Source organism: Amaranthus tricolor, chromosome 5 (assembly GCF_026212465.1).
Source record: "Amaranthus tricolor cultivar Red isolate AtriRed21 chromosome 5, ASM2621246v1, whole genome shotgun sequence".
Lineage (NCBI taxonomy): Eukaryota > Viridiplantae > Streptophyta > Magnoliopsida > Caryophyllales > Amaranthaceae > Amaranthus > Amaranthus tricolor.
In genome coordinates this window covers 20,873,801-20,896,640 of record NC_080051.1, presented here as the reverse complement: position 1 = coordinate 20,896,640, position 22,840 = coordinate 20,873,801, and the positions used below count along the sequence as shown (strand labels likewise).

At 32.1% G+C, this 22,840-nt stretch overlaps 2 protein-coding genes across 6 annotated transcripts; both read right to left on the bottom strand.

Annotated features, from left to right (window-relative positions):
- Window positions 1-4,105: 4,105 nt before the first annotated feature.
- Window positions 4,106-4,899, bottom strand: LOC130813558 (dehydration-responsive element-binding protein 1B-like). Its single transcript, XM_057679393.1, has one exon. It carries the CDS (start codon window positions 4,897-4,899, stop codon window positions 4,159-4,161), a length of 741 nt encoding a protein of 246 aa, XP_057535376.1. The 3' UTR covers window positions 4,106-4,158.
- Window positions 4,900-12,734: 7,835 nt separating this feature from the next.
- LOC130812625 (tRNA dimethylallyltransferase 2) lies at window positions 12,735-21,399 on the bottom strand. 5 transcript variants are annotated; one of them, XM_057678156.1, is made up of 10 exons: window positions 20,981-21,399; window positions 20,821-20,900; window positions 19,279-19,347; window positions 18,996-19,068; window positions 18,726-18,850; window positions 15,856-15,930; window positions 15,197-15,595; window positions 13,795-13,870; window positions 13,516-13,676; window positions 12,735-13,008 (listed from the first exon to the last, which is right to left on the bottom strand). In XM_057678156.1, exons 1-10 carry the CDS (start codon window positions 21,300-21,302, stop codon window positions 12,850-12,852), a joined length of 1,539 nt encoding a protein of 512 aa, XP_057534139.1. In that variant the 5' UTR covers window positions 21,303-21,399; the 3' UTR covers window positions 12,735-12,849. The 5 variants fall into 5 exon arrangements, with proteins under 5 accessions (XP_057534139.1, XP_057534140.1, XP_057534141.1 ...); XM_057678157.1 differs by having other exon boundaries at window positions 18,726-18,847; XM_057678158.1 differs by having other exon boundaries at window positions 12,869-13,008; window positions 13,521-13,676.
- Window positions 21,400-22,840: the final 1,441 nt, after the last annotated feature.

Sequence of the window (22,840 nt, the reverse complement as noted above, 5' to 3'; positions counted from 1 at the left end):
TTTAGTTTTAATAGTATAACTATATAATCAAGTAATTTAAATAGTATAAAATGATATAGGAGTATTAAAAATCTGTACAGTATTTTTATATAAATTAAGTGTATCTTACACTTATTCAACGTTATCCTATATATTACTGAAACCAGATGTGATAAGGGTAAAGCGACTTAGAGGCAATGCAAATTTGCCACGATTTCGTCTCTAAGTCTTAATTACGTACACCTACAACAGTCTAAAGATTTGGATTCTACAAGAAAATCATTAGTTGGTAGGTATACTATCGCAAGAAATCACTGTCGTTTGTGTTATTCATTTAAGTTATTTTTAAAGTTGTTATTATCATATTAGTGTATTCTGTTCATAAAAACTATAGTAAAGATCTGGGGAGAGAAGAAATACGACAACTTATATGTTGTGAATGGGCTAATGCAATGGTGAAGAAACAATCAACAAACAAATGCAAAGTAAACAACAAAAACAGAGCAAGCAACAACTATGGCAAACACACAAAAAATATAAGGTATCTAATGATACCTCCTCCTCAAAATAAGTATTTTATCATTAATATAAGTAAGAATACATTAATAACTCACCTTACAAAGTTCAAGAACACCCTCTCAAAGCAAAGATTGAACCTTTAACTCAATCTCACACAATATGCATAAACAAGGATGAAGAGCTCTTATGGTGTGAACCCTAATTTTTCAATCTTGTACATGTTTCTTTCTAATACCCTAATGATGTTCTAAGACTTCATATATAGCCCTAAAACATATTAGAATAACCTAGAACAAAAGGCTAAAGCCCACAAAAAATCGCATACGAAACAGAAACTGTCGAATGAGGGACCTGTTGGTCACTCGAGTCGAGCACCGTTGCTCGCCTGGTCGAGCCATTGACCAGAACTCACTGGATGCTTGCTGCTTGTTGGCTCGATCGAGCCCTATACGCTTGGCCAGTCGAGCCATCTTCAAGACCCTCCAATCTTCGTTCCTTCTCATCATTTAGGCACTGTAATCCACCCTCATCAATCACTTCATAAAGCATAAGCTCTCATACGTCCTTGCACTCACCACTTCGCTCTCAAACTTGCAAGCCAAGGAGTACGCTACGAGGTGATCGAACTCACCTCCATCAAGGTGAGATTTGGTGCTTGATTCAACACTATACCTATAAAGGAGAACGCGATCAAAGAGTTCCCGACTCGAGATTGAAATTAAAGTACAATTGTGAATTGAAAATTGAATTTTGTCTTAATTAGAGAATAAATTTGACTTTTTTTATTTATATTCGTAAGTTTAATTTTACTTAACGATTTTTTCCCTCAGCTTAGTAGTTGCATATTAATAGCCTGATAGGCTGAAAATGAGAATAGAAAAAATAGATTGAATACAACTTCAATCTACACGATCAAATTAACTTGATAAATATTACTCATTAAACAATCTAAGTTTTCTAGCATAATTTACCATTATCACATATGGAAATTAGTATTGTGAAGAAAACTTATCTAACTTTGTGAAGAAAAATTACTTTTTACTCCATAATTTATGTTTGAAATTACCTTAAGGATCCTACATATTCGCCATATAGTATATACTACCTTTAATAATTTTTTGTTTAAAAAATACATAAAATTAAGTTGTGAGAAATTGAAAAAAAGAAATACATAATTTTGTTGTTAAAAATATTGGCCCAAGTCTTGTAAACTAAGTCAAATCTTCTAAAGTAAGAAAATAGTAATGTATAACGATAAAAAATTATGATTTAAGGTAGTTTTCAACAAAAATCATAGAAGTTAATTTCACTACAATTTTAATAGATAAAACAAGAACTCAAAAGATTAATTAAGTGGAACCAAAATGGTTATAAACCTTATTAAATAATTATCTAACTAAACTATATTATATTTTCATTTACATTGCCATGATCTTATACTCTTTTTTTATTTTTGTTAACTATTTACTTTACCTTTTTTTTTCTAACGGCTCTCAATCCTAGTCCAATTAGTTTTGTGTTTGCAGGTAGCCTCTCTCATGAACTTTTTGTGACTCATCTCTATGCACTCTTTACTTGGGAGTTTAATTGTCTACGCTGTTTCCTTCTATCTTTTACCTTAAAGGATACGAGTATATAATCTGTCCGCTACCTCTCCTTTAACTCTGTCTTTGTGCCAAATGCTGGACCGATAACCATGATCATGACCATGACCGAACTAAACAAGTTGTAAAAAATATTTATATAGATTCCTTTTAACAAGTTTAACGCATATGTGCTGCTTTTTTTTAAGAGAAAATACAATACTATATTGATTAATGACTATAAACATGTTAAGGAATCAAAACTTTAAGTAATTAGTTGGAATTTCAAATTTTGTTATTATATGCATATTCTAACTCATCTTTCAACATTTTAGCATTTTTGGTTGAAGGAGTATAGGCATTACAAGTCATCGTTAAATTTAATGTTAAATATTTAATTTAAAATGGAAAGTAAATGAGTTTCAAACACTAATTATTTTACAACTTTTTAATATAATGTCAAACAATTATTTCAACCATTTTGTAAAGGAATTTTTTTTACCAATTTTCCATCTTTAATTCCCTTGTAAGTCTCAAAAAAGTTGGGCCCTAGGCGAAAAATAAGAAAGGCCCTTATATAAGTAAAGTTTTGATTATTTTTTGTTCAATTATGTAGTTCAATAGTCATGCGCTTAACAGTGAAACCTAATGCTGCGAGTTTGATTCATGCTACAAGCTACTTTGCAAATACTAATTATTAATTATAAGAATTAACTTAATTTGGGTCTCTTTATGAGTTGGGTCCTAGATAGTTACACCTCAAAACTAATCTCAGGAACAGCTCTGATAAAGAATTCATTTAGAATTCTAAAATTGAATTAAATTTCATATTTGGTATTACAAATAATTCAGATTTAGATTTGATCCAATTCCTTTGAACAATTCCTCATTTTTACACCGCCACCTCAATTTTATCATCATATTATATATTCTTTTCCTATGATTGTACTTCATAAAAATTGGAATTATGAATTTAGAATTCTTTATTGTTGCCAAACTAGATGTAAAAGTATATAACATATTTTATGACTTCAATTATTAAGTTTAAACTTTTGATTAAGTCGGTTTCTTAACATAGTATCAGAAGCTAGAGTGATGACACAGAGAATTTGAATCTAAAATCTAAATTTCAATTTTTGTACTTGAAATATGAATTTAGGAATGAATCCACATTTGCCAAACACTATGTGTTAGAGAAATTTAATGCACTATTAGTGATCGTTTTTGTACCAATCATGTACATAAATTGGACATCATCATCATACTCATTGTATCCCGATAATAGAAAATTATAATTACAGTTTACATAAACTGGACATATGAATTATTATTATGAAGTCTAACACAAAAACATGATAATAAACATTTTATGTATGTGTGTCCTAGAAACCCTTTATTACCCACCCATGGGCCATGGCTATCATGAACTTTATCTAGAATACCTCGTGTATCACGTATAGGCTAGCTAGCTCAAGGTATTTTAAGGTGGTGGGAGGTCAGTTCGATGTTTAGACATGCATGATGAAGGACCACGAATTTTTAATTTGGTCTACCATATGTATGTTCATACAAATCACGTGAACGCTAATATTAAAACGAAAATCGATTATTTTATATGGTAGGCATAGTGTGTCTTAATCTACGTGATGATTCTAATTTTTACGCATTCAATTCTATATGACTCTACAGGCATAGTGTGTCTTTCTCCATTTTCGTTTCTTTTTGCACAATATTTAAATCTCTTACACATTTCATAAAAAAAATTATAAAAAAATTTAATAAAATTCTATTTGTTCAGACACATCTAACAAGATTTCATTTTGGTATATATTTTTAAACTTGTAAATACTAATGAAAAATCATATACAAGTTCTCTCTCCTTAAAATATTAAACATATTTCTTATGGGTTCATCAATGAAGAAAGAAAGGATTAATATAATTACTATACCAAAACTATATATCCAATTACGATAATAAAATATCATATGATGATTACTTTGATTTTTTGTGACCAACTTAGAAGATACATATTAATAACCCCATTATTGTATTGCTTGATATGATCAAACAATATTATTACCACAAATCCAAATCAATGTAACAATTATCTCCATTCTCATTATCCATTTCATGATTCCAATTATGCCCTCTTTTTAAGGAAGGTGGTGTAAGAAGCATACCCGCAGCCATACTATCAATGAACGTAGGCATGTTAAATATGGCTTCTTCATCAAAAAATAGTAACTCTTTAGAATCTTTTTCTAAACAATTCTCCAAATTGTTCACTTCATTAAAGCATGGGGAACTTTCTCCCTTCTCTACGCTCTTAATATCACTTTTAGAAGGCGAGAAAGACTGAAGATCAGACCTAGTGGCTTGCAGAGCTGCGAGCCTAATGTCTTGAGCTGAGGTAGACTTGGCACGGGGGAAAAGCCATGCCGAATCAGGGAAGTTGAGAGTCGCGGTGTCTCCCCTTAGAGCTAGAGCTGCAACGTCGTGTGCCCTAGCTGCTAATTCCGCAGTAGGGTAAGTCCCTAGCCATATTCGACTCTTCTTGTTAGGTTCACGTACTTCGCACACCCATTTTCCACTATCCCTCTCACGAACCCCTCGAAAAACAGGGTGTCGTGTTTCTTTGAACTTTTTTCGTCCTGCCCTTCGCTTTTGCGGAAGACTTGCAGTTATAACTTTATTATTATTTAGTGGTGAAGCTAAAGGTTTATTGGGTGATTCTAAAGATGATATATTATCTTCAGACTCACAATCACTTGAACGAAGCGAGTAAACTGATTGTTGGGAATTGAATTGTGTGTTCATTATGAGGAAAATTGAGTATAAGTGTCTATGAGGAGGAATATAATATATGTAAGAAAGTTCGGCCGCAAATGGCTTGTCACGTTAGGAAATTGATAGTGTTAATCAACACGTGAAAAAGATGTGATTGTGGGACACAAACAAATGTGAACGTCACATTCTAGACTTGATAACTGCGGTATTTTAAGGATGGTTTAGACTAAGATTTTTACTTGTTCTGTTGCAAGTTTTTCATGTATTTTTCGCCAAGCAAAAATAGTTCCTTAACGCCGTTGTTCGACACCATGTCCCACCAAAAACAACAACGTCTCATAAATTGAATTATTAATTTAAAATTTTGTTTATTTTATTTTATAAAATATTTTAGAAATGGTTATACTTTTAGCCTTTACTAGAGCATTCTTAATGGTGACCCAAAAAAAATTATTATGCTATTTTACAATTTTTATCTTTTCTAAAATTTAATCTTTCAATCCAATTTCATTGACAATGACCTCTTTTAAAAGATCATAAACTTCTCTCTCTTACTTTTTATCTACCACACTATACTTTCTCTTCCTTAATTCATCTAATATTTATCTTTATTTTTTCATAATACTCCTAACATTCTCATGTATAAATTTAATATAATTTTTTATTTTATTAAAATAAATTTAATTTTTTATTAATTAAAAATCTGTAATCTTTTAATAAAGCTAATAATTTTTTGATAAATATAAATTTGTAGGCATCAATAATAATTAACAAAATTCATTAAAATCAAATAAAAATTACAATGCGCACAGAGAAAATAAATACGCAAATTAAAAAACTAATAAAATTTTAAATGGTACATTAGTTGAATCATTACATTTGGATAATTTTATTAAATGTTCTGGAAATAAATACTAATTAATAGAACTTCATTACATTTTGGGATGATTTTTTGGTGTTTTTTAACAAAAAAAAATGTAGGAAAATAGGAAAGAAATAAGTAAATATGAAATTATGTCAAAAAAATCAAAGTTGGTCTCATTTTATAAATCTCGAAAAAATATAATCCTTGGTATAATTATTTTTTTAAAACAAAATTTAATTAATTACAAAATAGCCGTTTAAATAAATAAAAGACTATTTTTTTCATCCAATGAAATAGCGCCACTTGGAAAGGGGATGCAGGGGCTGTCTGTTTGTTGTTTTTGCTGATTTTGTGGGCCAACGAATGCATGACATGTGGCAGAAATGTTGAAATCAAACGGGTCACATGATGACTCTTTTTCCCAACCCACCTCAAATAAGATCACCAATAAGAGTAAATTTATTCTACTTTGGTCATGTGATCTACAATTAGATCACCATTACTGATGCTCTAACTAACTATGGACGCTAGTGAAGTACACCTATGAGATTATGTTTAGGAGTGGGGATATTTAATTTTTTTTATTTTAATTACAAATGGTTACAAATTTTAATGTTTTGTAATGAAATCCTCACAAGTGTTATTGGAAATGTTTGACAAAATAGTTTATTGGATAATTTTGGCCCAATAGAGGGTTGGGTTATCCAAATATCAAACTCTAGTGTTTGGTAAATTAGCTAATTGAAACAACTTTTTAAAACTATTTTTGAACAAATTGTTTATAGCAGCGGTGCAAAATCAGAAATTAAAATCACTTGGTTAAGGTTGTCACTTCAATCAACTACCAGCTATTAATTATCAACCGTTTGTCAAACACCCCAATTATCTTACTTGCTACGAAAGAGTTTATGGAATTTTTGATTATAGAACTAAGAATGTAAAAGAAGAGTCTATTACCATTTGTTAGTTGCTAACACATGGTATAAAAAGAGAGATAGTCACTTGGTGAAAATTAATATTATAGTTATTGTTAGAATATAATAAGATCTCACTACACTAAGAAATCCCTCTATCGACTACCTAAAATAGTCGTAAATCAAGCTTATACCGACTAATTTTCGATAATTTTAAATTGTTGAAGTAAATGTAGTTGGTATGTCATTTTAGCAGGAAATCAGTTAGAATTTTCGACTAACATCTAACCGTCGGATATTAGTTGAAATTTTCGACTAACAAGTTGGTCATAAATCATTAGAAAGTTTCCGAATATTTATTAGTTGGAAATTAGTCGGAATGCCTTTTTTTATGAATTTGGTCGCAAAATGCCAAAACTCCTTTTTTTTTTAAAATGCGACTATTTTTTCCTATCAATTTTCGACTAAAATGTTGGTAAAAAAAAGCTCCATAAACCTGTTTTTGAAACTCTAATCCGAATAAAATTCATCTTATAGATGATATTAACTAAGTTTTAAGGTTTTACAACAAGAGAATCAAACAATATTTCAACCACCAACACACATGTTAAGTAAAATAGAAGTCGTATTAGCATTGTATTATTAAAATATTAGTCATATTAATATAATATTAGTCATATTAGTATAACATTTGTATTATTATATTAGTATATTATTAATCGTATTACTGTAGTATTAGTGTACTATTAGTCGTATATTAGTGTTGTATTGGCAAATATTTATTGTATTAGTGTAGAATTAGTAGTTTATTAGTTGTATTAGTATAGTATTAGTTGTACTAATATATTATTATAGCCGTATTAGTATCGTACTACTCGTATTAGTAAAATATTAGTATATTAATAAACGTATTATTATTAGTTTAGTATTAGTACAATATTAATCGTATTAGTGTAGCATTAGTTCATTATTAGTTCCTTAGTTTAGCATTAGTCAGTATTTTTATAATAATAGTAAATTATTGGTATATTAGTGTAATAATAGTACATTATTAGTCGAATTGGTGTAATATTAGTAAATTATTGGTACATTATTAGTCGTAGTAAATAGTAATGTTTAGTGTTTTATTAGTCATAGTAGTCCATTATTAGTCGTATTAATATAGTATTTTTTTATTATTAGTTATAAGTTTAGTATTAGTCGTATTAGTGTAATATTAGTATACTATTAGTCGTATTAGTTTAGTATTAGTCATATTAGTGTAACTTTTGGATATTATTAGTCGTATTAGTGTAATATTAGTATATTATTAGTCGTATTCATGTAATATTAGCGTTTATTAATCATATTTGTGTAGTATTAGTTTATTATTAGTCGTATTAGTTTAGTATTATTGCAATATTAGTCATACTAGTGTAATAGGAGTATTAGTTTGTTGATGGTCCTATTAATTAGTTTATTAGTTGTATTAGTATATTGCAAGTCGTATTAATAAAGTATTAGTCGTATTAGTATAATATTTGTATATTATTAGTTGTATTAGTATAATATTAGTATATTGTTAATACATTATTAGATGTGTTAGTGTTTATTAGTCGTATTAGTGTAGTATTAGGTTACTATTATTAGTCTTACTAGTTTAGTATGAGTATGATATAGCCGTATAGTGTATTATTAATATATTATTTGTACAATCTTGTCGTATTAGAGTTGAACTATTAGTGTTATACTAGACGTATTAGTATCATATTACTAAAGCATTAGCATATTATTAGTCGTAATAGTATTTATAATATTTGTCATATTAGTATATTATTAGGGTTATCAGTTTAGTATTAGTATATTATTAGTCGTAATAATATTGTATAGTAATTGTTGTATTAGTATACTATTAATTGTATTATTTTAATTTTAGTCGTATTAGTAGAGTCTTAGTCGCATAAAATTTATCAAGCTTATTAAAATGAAATAAAAATTTTAAATTCATCTAGCTTATTTGAATGATTGAAAATTAAATAATAAACTTTTATTACTTCTAATTTTTGATGGAAAAATTTTTAGACCAAAAAATAATTGGAAATCAATCGGAAAAAAGTCAAAATTATTTAATTTTTAAGCAAGTTTTGGTTGATAGTTAGTAGTTAAATAGTCGAAAATGAAGGAGGTAGTTTCCCTTACTCTCCATTAGAGCTGTTCAAATGTGATCCGACCCAAAATCGAAAGTTATCCAACCTGAAAATGCGTATCTTTTTTAGATTTATCGAACCGACATTACCCGAATCGAATTCGCACCTGAACCGATTGACAACCGAAAATGGGAAACTAAACCCGAACTGTGACCGATTTTTATAACCGACATGTAACCGTTAACCGAGATTACCCAAACCTAATAGTGACCGAACCGAGTCATATACGACCCGTATCATACTCGAAATCGAACTCTACCCGGCTATAACCAATTTAACCCGAACCAATTTTTAATCGAACTGCCATAAACCTGAACCAATTTCTAACATAGAAGTATGATCAACTCATATTCAATCATCTTATTAGTTAATCTAATAAAGCGATAGATATTTTCATAAATTAAATTTTAAAAATACATGGTTTTATATATTTAGAGTTAATAATCAATGATTAATGTCTAATAAACTATTTTTAATCAAATTGGATGAAAAATGATAAAACTTTAATTTTAATTTACAATCAAACAAGTAAAAGTAACAAAGTAATAATTACTAATTGATTTGCATTTTAACTATTTCCCGTAAGTAAAGAGAATATTGTCATGAATTAAAAAATGACTAGCAACTTAATGTGACATTGACTCAATCGATAGTAATTAGTAACTCGTAGCCGAATTCTACTTGAAAAAAAACCCGGATCCGATCTGTACCCGATAAAACCGAACCAATTGTTAACCGATAACAACCCGAAACCAATTGACGCTTGACTCGAATTTCAATCGACACTGAAATGATGCAAACCCGATAGCTCAAATAACTGATCTTCAACTGAACCGTGACCAACCGACCCGACTCAAATGTGACCCGCCGTAATACGCATCTGATTAATAACCGTTCGAAACTGACCCGACTACCCGATTGAACACCTCTACTCTCCATTTTTAATTTTCCAAAAATTGCGACTACCATTGTGTTAGTCGAAATTTTAGTCGAAAAAAATATCTGAATATTTAATTGTGCAGGAGGATAAGTAGTCAAAATTTCCGACTAACATGATTTTAGTCGTAAATTACAATTAACACAAAGTGGTGGAAAATTCTTGACCGAGTAATCATTGTCAGAAGATTCAGTAAGTTTACCATAATTAATTTGTATTGTCTTGTTAGAATATTATTCATTTTCATATTTTTTTATAGTTTAGAAATACAATTATTACGTAAAATATCCTAGTTTTCATGAACTAGGATTGTATACTTCTTTATATATTGAATACAATACAACAAACCATTCAAGCCCAATCGACATTATAAATGGAGATCTTCACACTCTCACTCTCAATCTTTCGGATAATTCTTGGTATATGTACAATAAGAACAACAATATTATATTATCTTAATGTCATTAACTGACTCCGCCTTAAGTAGGAAACTAATATGTATGTATTGAAATAATCAATGCCTTATTTTTGGTTATCAATTATCCTATAAGGACTAATTTTCTTCTTGAAAATATACTTGCAACATATTGGTTTGAATCCTAATGGAGAGTAGAATTATCTTTCAAGGAACTAATTAAATCAAAAACTTAAGCTGATGATTAAAGGTTAAAAATATATTATATACTCTAACTCCCCCTCACACAAGAGCCCTTTTGGACTAAAATGTGAAAGCAGCACATACCCTCTTCATAAATAACGCTAAATATTCCACTTTAAATAAAGGGTGGTTGAGATTCGAAGCTGTAACCTCTCTTCACGTTGGCTTCTATTACCATGTTAAGGAACCAACTCAACCAAAACTAACTAATGGTTGGTTTCTTGACATTATCATCCTCATCTTGGATGTGACTAGGTTCTATGACATATTTATGAGTATCTTACAGCCTCTCTTCATCTAGATAAACACCTTTCGCCAACTAATAGTTTAAAATTGTTTTCAACATTTTATCCCTTAATTCTTATATGATATGAATCGGTTTTCTGTTCAATTTCATATAATCTAAAATTTAGACTTCGGTAAGCATAACCTATGAAAATGCATTCCAATCCCATTTTACGAGTTTATTACTTTTGTTGCCTCGCGTTCTCACTACAAAATATAAAATAAAAAACAAAAGGAAAAATGTTCTAAACATAGCCTTTTAACAGTCGGTCTTTTGAGAAAACGTCTTTTTAAGAGATGTCTCTTAGGCCCAACTCATTATAACTTAATGTCTACTTACTGTATCTTTAATGCTTATTTGCAACATCCTTAATGCCAACTTACAATATCCTTAATGCCTACTTATAGCATCCTTAAATGCCTACTTGTAGTATCCTTAATGCCTACTTACATCATCCTTAATGTCTACGTATAATATCCTTAATACCTACTTACTGTATCCTTAATGTCTTCTTACAATATCCTTAATGACTACTTGATGTAAAAAGTAACACCTTTTTCTTAGTTTTTTTCAGAATATTTTTCTTAAAATAACACTTTTTTGCCCAATAGTATTATAAAAAAAAGTAACACTTTTTTGTCAGGCTAATTGATTTTCACGGTTCTCATATAAGGATGGTTCTCACTTTATATATATATATATATATATATATATATATATATATATTGGTTCGTCTCTTTTTACTTTATAATATTTTTCTTTGCTTGTCTACTCTTTATTATTTTCTTTAAATTAATCCATATATTTTCTCTTACTTTTAAGCTTATCTACACAGTTTAAGCTTATCCACACAGTTTAATTGTCCCCATCAAGCTGTACAATAATGCGTTGCAAACTCTTGATCACAGCGTATGTCCTTATTCAAAAGCAGCTAGTCTCTTGAGAAACCGTCTCTTTGAGAGACATATCTCAAGCTCAGCCCATTAAAGATTAATGCCTACTTACCATATTCTTAATGCCTACTTACATTATCCTTAATACATACTTACCGTATGCTTAATGCCTACTTTTAATATCGTAATTGTCTACTTACATTATTTATAATGCCTACTTACTATATTTAAAAAAATATATAACGAACAAGCCCATTTAATAATGGTCTCTCAAAAAGACCGTCTTTCACAAGAATTCATGATTGAAAAGTGCATATAAGCGCAATACAGTTGTTGAATGGTATTAAAGATATTACCCATATCCAGTAATGATAAGCATCAGACTCCACTGAACACCAAAGCATATCCAAGGGATAGCTGCAATTTTTGTCTTACTTGCATCATTGTTGAATAGATCAGTAACAACTTATCTGGATTATATAGATTAAATTGGAGATATAATCAGTGTTCATGAGTTAATTGTTATGATAGTTAGCACACAAAGAAAATGACATGGAGTATAACTCATCGATGTTCAAGAATTACAAGATTAATTACTCAACACCACTTTGTATCTATGTTTCAACCCGCATTACCATTTTAAAGCCTGTATTCGGCCTGGCCCAACCTCGAGCTTTTGAACACCTCTAGTAGAGACATTTAGATTATGTAGATATTATTAAACGAGAAAAATATGCTGCTGAATAAATAAAAGGTATGGAAGACATTTCCATAAAAAGAAATGCGACAAAGTAAAAGAAATCAACTAAAACGAAAAGTGTTTCAATTCACAAAACGGCCACCCTAACCAACATTTTTATAAACTAGGACCTTTTCATCACACTAATATTTAACTTTTACTAGTATAATTTCATAGATCATATAAGTAATTCATATCACAAAAATCAGTATGGACCGATTTATCTTCGAAACTAATTCAATTAGAAGATTTTTTTCGTCTTCAAAAGAAATTCAATAGAAGATTCATCTTTTGAAAGATACGCTAATACTTCTATGAGTAAATTGTGGTTGATGTTCCGTCTTAAAGAGCATGAACATGGAGTTGTTGCACAAAGAGCACAAGGGATTCGAAATTGTTAACATTCTTTTCACATAAACTATATCATAATCAAAATTTCCAGCAACTTCACACCTACGAAAAGATCATCGCTAAGATTATTCTATGGAATGTCTAGGGTTTGTCATACATCTGAATCTAAGTGATCACGTTCTGGGAGCTTTAAAACATTAGTTAAGAAAGAACTTTGACGCTTCTTTAGTTTCCCGATTCTTTTCCTATGTGCGCGCCCTTGTATATGCTGTTCCCACTCATGTGCACCGCGAAGAACCTTGCTACAAGCCTGAATGGAGGTATAAACAATGAGAAAAAACAAAATTTTTGACACTAGCAACCCATAAAGCAAACTGAATTCTGATTTGGAAATGCAGAATAGAAAAACACAAACCGGCAATAAACACTCCTAAAAAGGCAGGAGCGGGAAAGAAGGTGATGGAAGGAGAGGAGTGCATTTCCAGTTTCATTCAACATCTTAACAATGGCGGGAAGGATTTGCAAAAACTGTAAAAGGATTTGTTTATCTACACAGGAAAGAAAACTGATTTTGCAAAAAATTTTCCCTTCTATTCCCCATTACATATCCAGTAAATGCAAACTATATGCCCATCTTCCCTCCTCTATTCCCTCCAATTTTTCTCAAACAAAAATACTTGGTGCATCTAAAAAAGATCTATCATATACTGGTTTTAGGTTTCCCAGCTTCAAAAAAAAAAAAAAAGAAACGTGACTCAAGAATTTCGGAGCTTCATTTATCATAGAAGTGAAAGAAATTCAATGAAAGTATATTGACCTCGCATTTGAACTGAGTCCATAGATCTCTCTCATCGAGTTTTTGTACAACAGCGTTGTCAGCGTCATCTGAAACTGAGGTCACATCACAGTCAAGGAAAGAACTTATTGCTTTTGCAACTGGCTCAACCACTTGGGCAATCCATGTATCCTCTGAACTTCCTGAAAATCAAGGTTTACTTTTTTATAACAAAAGATTTAAGTGTGGATATACGTCCGAACCAAAACCACAGATGGAATACTACTACATCAAAAAAATGTCTAAATGCAAAAGTGTTACCAAGTAAAGACTCGGTAGAATCCACAAAATGTATGTTCCATCCAAATAAAGTCTGCAGTTGATTAATCCTCCTCTTCTGGATAATATCAAAAAATGAACAGGAATTAGCTCCATCAGTGAGTGTGACGCTTTGTGACAGAAACGGAATGAGTTACACAATTATTACGCCATCCCAGAATGAAGTTCCAAGGGAGCAGAGTAACAGACTAATTGGGAAAAACCTATTCTCAAACATTCTCTTAATTGATTGGTCGTTTGAAGTAATAACCATTGTTAGTGGCGAACATGTAAAGAAAGAAAGAAGTGAATCAGTAACATTATCGCTTCTACAGTTCTATTAGGCCCCAAAAGGCAGAGAAAAACATTTTCTTGGGACAAATGGAATGAAAATAGTAAATCTCAATAGGATTTCCTATAGACAATTAAACAATCTGATCAAACCCACTTAGACATTATCAAGATAGAATCAATCACTATTTCACTAAAATGAGATGTATAATATTTTCTTTTTTGAAATTATGATAGATCATATGTGACAGTAATTAGGTGACAATTAGTCAAACTATTCGCTAAAGTCAAAAAAGAGCAAAGAGCAGCTTGGTGCACAAAGCATCTGTGCAAAATGAGGGTCCGCAAAAGGGTCCCACCACATAGGAGTAATGTAAGCAAACCTTATCATGCATCTCTCAAGAGACTGCTTCCAGGACTCAAACTCTTTCAGTCACATAGACACTTGAACCGGTGGGCCAAGGCTGCCCCTTCTAAACAATCCGCTTATGTGTTAAACATAAATACCAACACAAGGAAATGGAGTACCATTAGCCAGATAAAAATAAAATTATAAGGCAACAACCAAGGCTGTGAAACTGTGGTGCATGAAATTAAAGATTTTTGTATTATTAATTTTTTGAAGGTCATAAAACCATCCCTCCCTATAACAATGACAAAAACCAGAAATTTTTTGAAGTCGATGGTCATAATTATGAATTCCCTTATCCGATAGATAAAGAACAGCAAAAGGAAAGGGAGACGGAGAAACATGTACAAACTAGAAATTCAGTGTTCAGATGAAGTGAAGAAGTCAAGTGATACAGATAAAAATGGAGCTCTGTTTGGAAACAAGGTACAACCAAGTTTTCAAGAGGCTCGGACTCTCCATAAAAGATAGAATCAAGCTAGACAAAGAAATTAAACTTGTCAACTCATCAGATGATCTCCTCTCTCTAGCTCTTCAGTTTTAAAAGATATTTCATCCCGCTTTCTCTTTTTTCTAACTAATTCTCCTCTTCTACAAGTCACTCTCCACAACTACTCTATTTCTACAAGAAAAATTTTAGTTACAATGCATCATCCATTATACCTTTGCTATATCTAGTTTCCTACAAGAAAACTGAACGCTTACCTGCCGACGTACGAGTCTTCGGGTGTTCATTTTTAGTTTGGAAATGGCTTCATCCAGAAGACGCCTAGTTGGCGTATTTGAGGAACTCAAAACTTCCTTCAAATTTTGTTTGATAGTAAAATCAACATTCGTCAATGAAGCAGGTTCCTGGGAAGAATTATTCACTTCAGAAATGAAAGCATTAAGGAAGTCTTCAAACTCCCTTACTCCAATAGCCTGTCGCAGACCACGTGTATAATCTGCATTCAGTCTGTAAATGTCATAGACTTCATCAAGCAAACCGCCCTCCATCATCCTCTCTACTCTCTGATCTACAAATTGGTCTAGTACAGGAAGAGCAGCATCAACACAGGCAAAACAGCAGTTGTATCTTGAATCACCACCAAGCCGACCCCATTTCTGTCTGCCACAAAAAAGTGGAAGAAAATTAGATAGCAATAAAGCATGCAAAAGATAAAGCCCGGAAACCGACTTTCAACATAACATATTAACAACTCATTAACAGCTTTCATTGAAGACCATATTTGCTCATTAAATTACTGGCATGCACCTAGAAAAAGTTGCCAGCAACATACAAGAATGAGAAATTAAAATTGTGTATTCGTATGCAACAAAAACTAATCCTACATGCAGAGTCTTCATATGTGGAGAAAACAAACCTCTGTCACTTTTCCCTGAAATAGTTGGCTAGGGAGGACACCAGAAAGGGAGAACTTCTCTAAGTAATGTCTTATCTGCAAAATTAGAATCCAGCACAAGTAAATGCTAAGTGATGACAAAAAGGTTTATGCTTACAGAGTCAGGCAAGTGCTAAAATTTTTGAAAACGTTACTAGTTAGTCCATTTAGTGCATAGTGCAAAAATAATTTAACGATGGTGTGATAAGTGTAAGTATTTGCACTTATTCATATGATTTATACTCCTTTATGATGGTCGTTGTTAGTGATTTGTGCTCATTTTGAAAAACTAGTTGGTGGAAAAGAAATCCATTGGTGGCATGATCACCGTGCATGGTATCTAGGGCTAGAGATACCCAAGGATCACGCCGCTCTAGACACCACTGCCATTATTTTGCTACAACTATTTCACCCTTCGGCGGTCCGAATTCTTCTACTTCAAGGGGAACTCTCTAAAACCTATCCTTGACTGCCCCAACGCCCTTAATTGCCCAACCCCCACAGCTCAACACATTATTCGATATTCATCGAGATGAAGATGTTCAAGCGTTGATTATGAGGATCTTCTAGTACTCGCTGCATCATGCAGTTCAATTATATGTCCCGATGTTGATGTTGAGGTGGGGGAGCAACAAGGGTGGTGAGGAGGCAGTGTCTGGGCAAGGGCAGACTCTCATGAGATTGACCAAGCTTGGCATCAGACCATGCTATACCGCTTTGATTATACGGAGGAACACATTGGGCTTTTAGATGGTAGCTTATAGACCCTCCAAGACACCTTACACCCTCCACAACTTTTATGAATCAAACATACATGACATTTTACACATTTGAATGCAATGCTCCTTGCCTAGAATGCCCAAATTGAATATTTCATGGGTGCACCCTTTCAGGACCCTGGAGCCAACATTGCTGAGACGAAGGCTCAAGGGGAGAGGAAGAAAGTTGCACACATCGAGGCGCAGCGGTCTAGAAGGAGATCTTGCTCCTTTTTCTGTCGCGACTCTTCTAGTAGTCACTCAGGGCCATTAAACTTCCCATATCTGTAAGCTTAGGCACTTTTCAATTTTCATGAGTCCCTTGCATTAAAGCATTGAGGACAATGCTTCAACTAAGCATGGGGGAGTTTTTACCAGTGTTATATGTAACATATTTTTATGCCTTCCTAGTTTAATAAATAAATAAATAAATAAATAATTTTATTGCTTTCTAGATTAGTTTTATTGCTTTCTTGGATGTAATTCAGTGAAATATCGTGAATTACGGTGACGCGGTAAGCGGTAAGGGGAGTGATGTGGTTGTTATACTGTCGAATATCGACCAAAACCATGAGATATTCAAATCTCTCTTAAACTGACCTTAAATGCAACAATTTTACACTTGGTCCATAGTTTAGACACAGCCTTGTTTTTGCACTATGAATTACTGCAAGTTTGTGATATTACCGTTATGGTTAATCAATCTACAGCTCAAGTAGACATGTATGGAGTTCTTTCCTGATGCCAAAGTAAAACCTAAAACTGATCTCATATCAATGCTTTATGGCAGCAAGAGATAGGTATTGGAAGGTAGCAGATACAGTTTCAAGGTTCAAACATTTCGTTCTTTTGTGGTGATAATGAAGTTATTCCAAATATGTGAAACAATTCACAGCCAAAGACCTACTGATTGCACAAACTCACTTTACTAGGCACCAACAAAGCAGAATTCTAGGTTCAAGCTGGTTATCACAGAATATTGATGAAGTAAGAGGGCACTGCAGTAGTGGTCACAGAACAGTAGCAATTGGACAGAGGTACAGCAAACCAGAAAACCCTAAGTTTTGACTTTTGATGTATCACAATATCAAGCAGATATTCATTTTACCAATGGATGAAGTAACTGTTGCAATGCAAATGGAAATGGTATTCTTTGGAGCACAAGTACAGTTCATATCCACATCCATATTCCATGTGAAGAAACATAGTAGCAACAGGGATCATCAAGCAGCAAATGGCAGTATGGCCAAGGCACACAACCATGTGCTTCAAGGTGAGAGTTGCTACCTGTTCTTCCCAGAAACTCGAGGATTTCCAATGAGATGCTCTATCAGTTTATCTTTTCACGGATCTAGGTCACTTGTCTTACAAAAGGGATGCTATATGCCTATATAAATTTAAAAAGTAACCAGAACGAATATGAAGTTGTGTGTTTTCAATTTAAAAAAGAAAATGGGAAGTCTGAGAAACTTGGAGTTGGCCTCTTGTGAGTTCAAATGAGATCTTAAGAGCCTTATTATCATTACGTACATTGTTTAAATATCCTAGTGCGTTATTGATTTGGACCCCATTCTTGGGTTAATTTTATGGTGTTTTTTCATCATTCGTTCCGTTTAGGTTTCCTTTATGAGAAATAATACCACATTCTTATCCTTGTTCAGTCCAATCATGAACAAGATTAAGAGAGCTAGCTTGGTGTTACTGTTCCCCTTGCAAATAGGGAATACACCAAATTATAGTCAGTTTACGGTTATATTTAGCCAACTTTTTTGCAACTTGCATATTCAAAAAGCAGATTAGATTGTGAATTCGGCAATAATGAGCAAGCTTTCTGCTTCAATACTGCCCTTCCCCCTTAGAAAGAACATTGCACTAGTCCGATTCTTATTTCTTACAAAACATTATTAAAATGGGTGTATTTTCATATTCAGATAATAATTATGTCCAATTACATCCCCAACAGTACCCCCTCTTAAAAAATCAAACTGAAAAAAATTATTAAAGAAAAATAAGAAGCACAATATGATATGCAGTCAAGTTGAACCTAAAGTAAATTGAAATGTAGAAAAAAGGATGTGAAAGTGAAGAGCTTACTTTCCTATGGTCATTTGGATGTATTCTGTTTGCTGCCACTGGATCCACAGCTCTAAGATGGTCATGACTATAATCACTACTCCCTCGCTCGTATTGTTGACGTTCTTTCCAATTAGCAACATCTACTGACAAAAAAAATAAATAAATAAGAACTAACTTTATTCATTTCGGTTGTGGAATGTGAATATGCAATATGAAGATATCATCTTTCAAACAAACTAAATAAATGCGTTATTGGAGTATTTCTAAATAAATGCGTTAGCCAATCACCTGAATTCTCTGTTAAACAAAATTCATCCAGCTCTTCAACAGAATCATCAAACAGAAAAGGACTGACAAGAGCCTACATGCAATAAGAAATCAGATTTGTATGAGCTCATGAGACAAAATTAAAGGCAAATGTAATTGTTTTAAAGCACTTTACAGCACCCAGCCATTATTCCACTTAAATGATAGTCAACTATGATTCCAGGACGTATAATAAAGCAGGAATATTACCAATATAAATACATTAGCATAGCCAGAACTTAGAGCAAAAGAAGCAGCATCATACCTGTAAATAGAAATTACTTCCGCCAACTATTACGGGTAAATGATTTCGAGATATTATGTCTTTGATGAGCTGAAATATCAAAATGGTTATGTTACTACAGCAGATGGCAATATACATTCTCCTGAACTAAAAACCAATGCAAAAAATAAAATCTAGAGAAAAATAAATAGAAAACTCAAACTATCAAAATCCTGAGACGAGGAAATATACAGCCTATAAGGATTTATACAAGGCTTTTTCAAATAAGGATATTGCCAATGACAAAAACTTAATCACAAACTGCCACGAATTGTATTTGCCTAATATGACCGACACATGACAAATATTTCCAATGCACAATCAAATATAGAGAGGGATAAAAGAATTGTCAAATTTCATTGCCTCCCCCTCCAAAATTGTCATTGGTAGATTAAGATTTAAGAGAGATATCATAACTTTATAAGAGATCGAAGCATTGAACCCTCCGACCAAAGCAACAAAGCTTTCTCTTTCTGGGTTCAAATGTTATGTAAGTTCGTTAGACATTGTAACCAAGAAAAATTTCACTAAGTGTTGGGATAGACGGTTACATTCTATAGATGTGCTTCCCTCCTCAAGAGTACATAAGCTATAATTTTCCACATAAAACTGTGCTTGGGAGGAACAGTCATGTCATGACACTACATATAAAGGTTTCTTAAGGTGTGGACAAAAGCGCAATTGCCAGAAGAACTCTAGTTGGCTTGCCAGGACAGACGTTACATGATGATTGATGACCAATACCCACTCACGCCCACAAGGGGATCAAACCCCACCCGAATTTCCACCACCCTCTTCCTTAGAATGAGAAAACTTGAGATTTTATGTATTTTCTTTTTGATGTCAAAAATAAGCAGTCACAAATGAACAATGAACATAAATAGTACACAATAAAAGTACTCAATTGAGCTAATAATCAGAATAATTCCAATCCCTGAAAGCAAGAATTAATTAAAACCTCAAAGAGGCAAAGAACACTAAGCCATAAGTACCACTAGATTGAAAATAAAACTAATTACAAAGCGGATACCTAATGGATAAAACAAGAACATCTCCCAACTTTTGATTCTCTCATTTGATTAAACAACCACTTGCACATTTCCAAGAATACCCAAAAGAATCAATGTCCAAAATCCAAATTACAAGCCACAGGTTGGCCAAAATATTGTCGTTCGATGAGGCAAAGATTTACAATTCTTTGGTCTTAGATTATAACGGACTATGTAGAAATAACTAATGAAATCATACGCACTTCTTTTGTATGTGATTTGCATATAGTTATCACTAACAATGGTAGAGTAGCATAAATCCAAACCTCAAACCCACTTAGATGGGAGTCATTCATGTCATTGGGTAATGGAATGTCAGTGCATACACAATTACACATTAACAAAAACTCCAAATATTGTTCAATATCAATAATTAACTATAATAAAGAACTTCATAGCATAAATTAGGTTAGCTTTGATAAGATCATAGAAAGAAAAAAATATAATAAAATAAGAGAAAGACAGTAAAATATACAGGTATAGCAGCATCACGGAAATCTTTAGAAGTGAATTCAACATTAGGGCTGATTGTTCCCAGAAGATGGTGTGGAACTCCTGCAACAAATAGTAAAATCCCATTTATGAAAAGAGAAATAAAAATTAAAATTATAGAGTAATAGAAGGAAAGGAATTACCTTTTTGCTCGAAGATTGTAACTTTATTAGTGAGAACATCCAAGCCATGGTAGACTTGCATTGAATCAGCATTGATAATTTCAATTGGAAATTGGGTTGCTAAATCAATTGCTAATTTTGATTTTCCAGACCCAGTTGGCCCCATTATCACTACTATTTTGGGTTTAATTTCTTCTTCACCATTGTTAGGGTTTTGGAGCTTTTTGGTAAGGGAAATAGCTACTGCACCATCTTCCATTTCTTCTTTGTCATCAACCAAATTACTGCCATTTGAAGGATAATGGGGATTAATCATGGTCTCAATCTCATTCTCATCACTCATGGGCAGGGTACAAGTGTTGAATTCAGGCTAGGCTGTTGGGGTAACCGGGTAAGACATCAATCGTAATTAAGGCCTCCTTAATCCCATCCAATATCCCTAGTCCCTTCCAATATTGAGGCTATCAACAAACCGTCTTAAATGAGATCGTCTCATGGCAAGACGACTTGTAAACTAAAAACTCATAAATTAAAAAATTTTATCACTGGCTTTTTAACTCAAATACTTCCTACGTTCCATAATACTTACGACTAAGTGTGACATGTTATATTGAAAAATTTTTGTGATTTCACAGAGGAAAATTAGTCGTAGTTTTTTTTTTGTGTAACTAAAAGTGTTAAAAGTGATTTTATTGGCTTTTTCTAATTGTATCATCGTATGTTTTGGTTTATATTTATATAAGAATGATAATGATTTTTCTGATTTAAGAATTTAGTGCAAAGGTTTTAGACAATTAATTTAGTTTTTATTTTAAATTCAATAAAGGATATCTAGACAATTAATTTATTACATATCTATTGGTTGTTCAAGTCAATAATTATTTACACAATCATGCAGTCATTATATTATTACAAACATTTTATATCGATTATTACATTTTTTGAAAATATTATAATTTGATAATAACGATAAAATGTAATTACATATTTGTTTAAAATTTATATTTATATGTAATTTCTATACTGATAAATTTCATGCATTGCACGAGTTTATGTACTAGTATAGTATATTTTGGATTACAACTATTAACTTAAGATTTAGTTTAAGTTGATATCTTAGACATGTGGTTTAACAATTGTTAATCTCAATATGACGAAATGTCACGAGATCAAATCTCATATTGTTGGGATGGTTTTTCCCACATCGATTATTTAAAGATGTTGTGCACACTTTATATGTTTGGAGCCCTTCCTCTCACAGCCATATGGTTTTGAGATGGTATCTATTTATCTTATGAAGTATGTGCACCACATGTTTCCCCGATTATATGTTGGCATCGATAATAAGTTTATGGTATTAGAGCAGATGGTTCGATCAAAAATTAAAAGGAGTGTTTGGTTCATGGCTTTTTGCTTAACTTTTTCGTTGGCTTTTGGCTTTTCGGTTGGTCAAACAACCCAAGAAAGCCACTAGTGGAAAAAATCGTATCTGTTGCGTGACATTTGCTGCGGTTTTTTAAAAAAAACGCAACATTAAATAGCATAAAAGAATTAGGCAAAAAAAATAAAGAGCAAATGCTGCGGTTCTTAAAAAATCGCAGCAAATAAGCGTTTCAAAAAAATTGCAAAATTCGAAAAAATAAGTATATACTGTGGTTCCATAAGAACGCAGCAACTAACCTATTATATGCTCCGGTTCCAATAAGCCCGCAGTAAATAAGTCCCCTTTAAAGACCTGCCTTTTAACGTTCCATTTCATAAACCTACCGTATTCATAAACCTATGCACGAATAGTACTATTTTTTCATCATCTTCTTCTTCAAGCTTCAATTTTTCTTCAAACCTACAAAATTTCTTCATAAACGCACGAAATTAATCCTT

Bases quoted from the DNA above. Each gene is read 5' to 3' on its own strand.
- LOC130813558 (XM_057679393.1), bottom strand. From the start codon at position 4,899: ATGAACACACAATTCAATTCCCAACAATCAGTTTACTCGCTTCGTTCA.
- LOC130812625 (XM_057678154.1), bottom strand. From the start codon at position 21,302: ATGAGTGATGAGAATGAGATTGAGACCATGATTAATCCCCATTATCCT. The intron at 19,348-20,820 runs GTATATTTTACT...TTGATATTTCAG, and splicing joins TCCGTGATGCTGCTATACCT to CTCATCAAAGACATAATATC. The intron at 15,931-18,725 runs GTAAGCTCTTCA...CTAATTTTGCAG, and splicing joins ATCCAAATGACCATAGGAAA to ATAAGACATTACTTAGAGAA.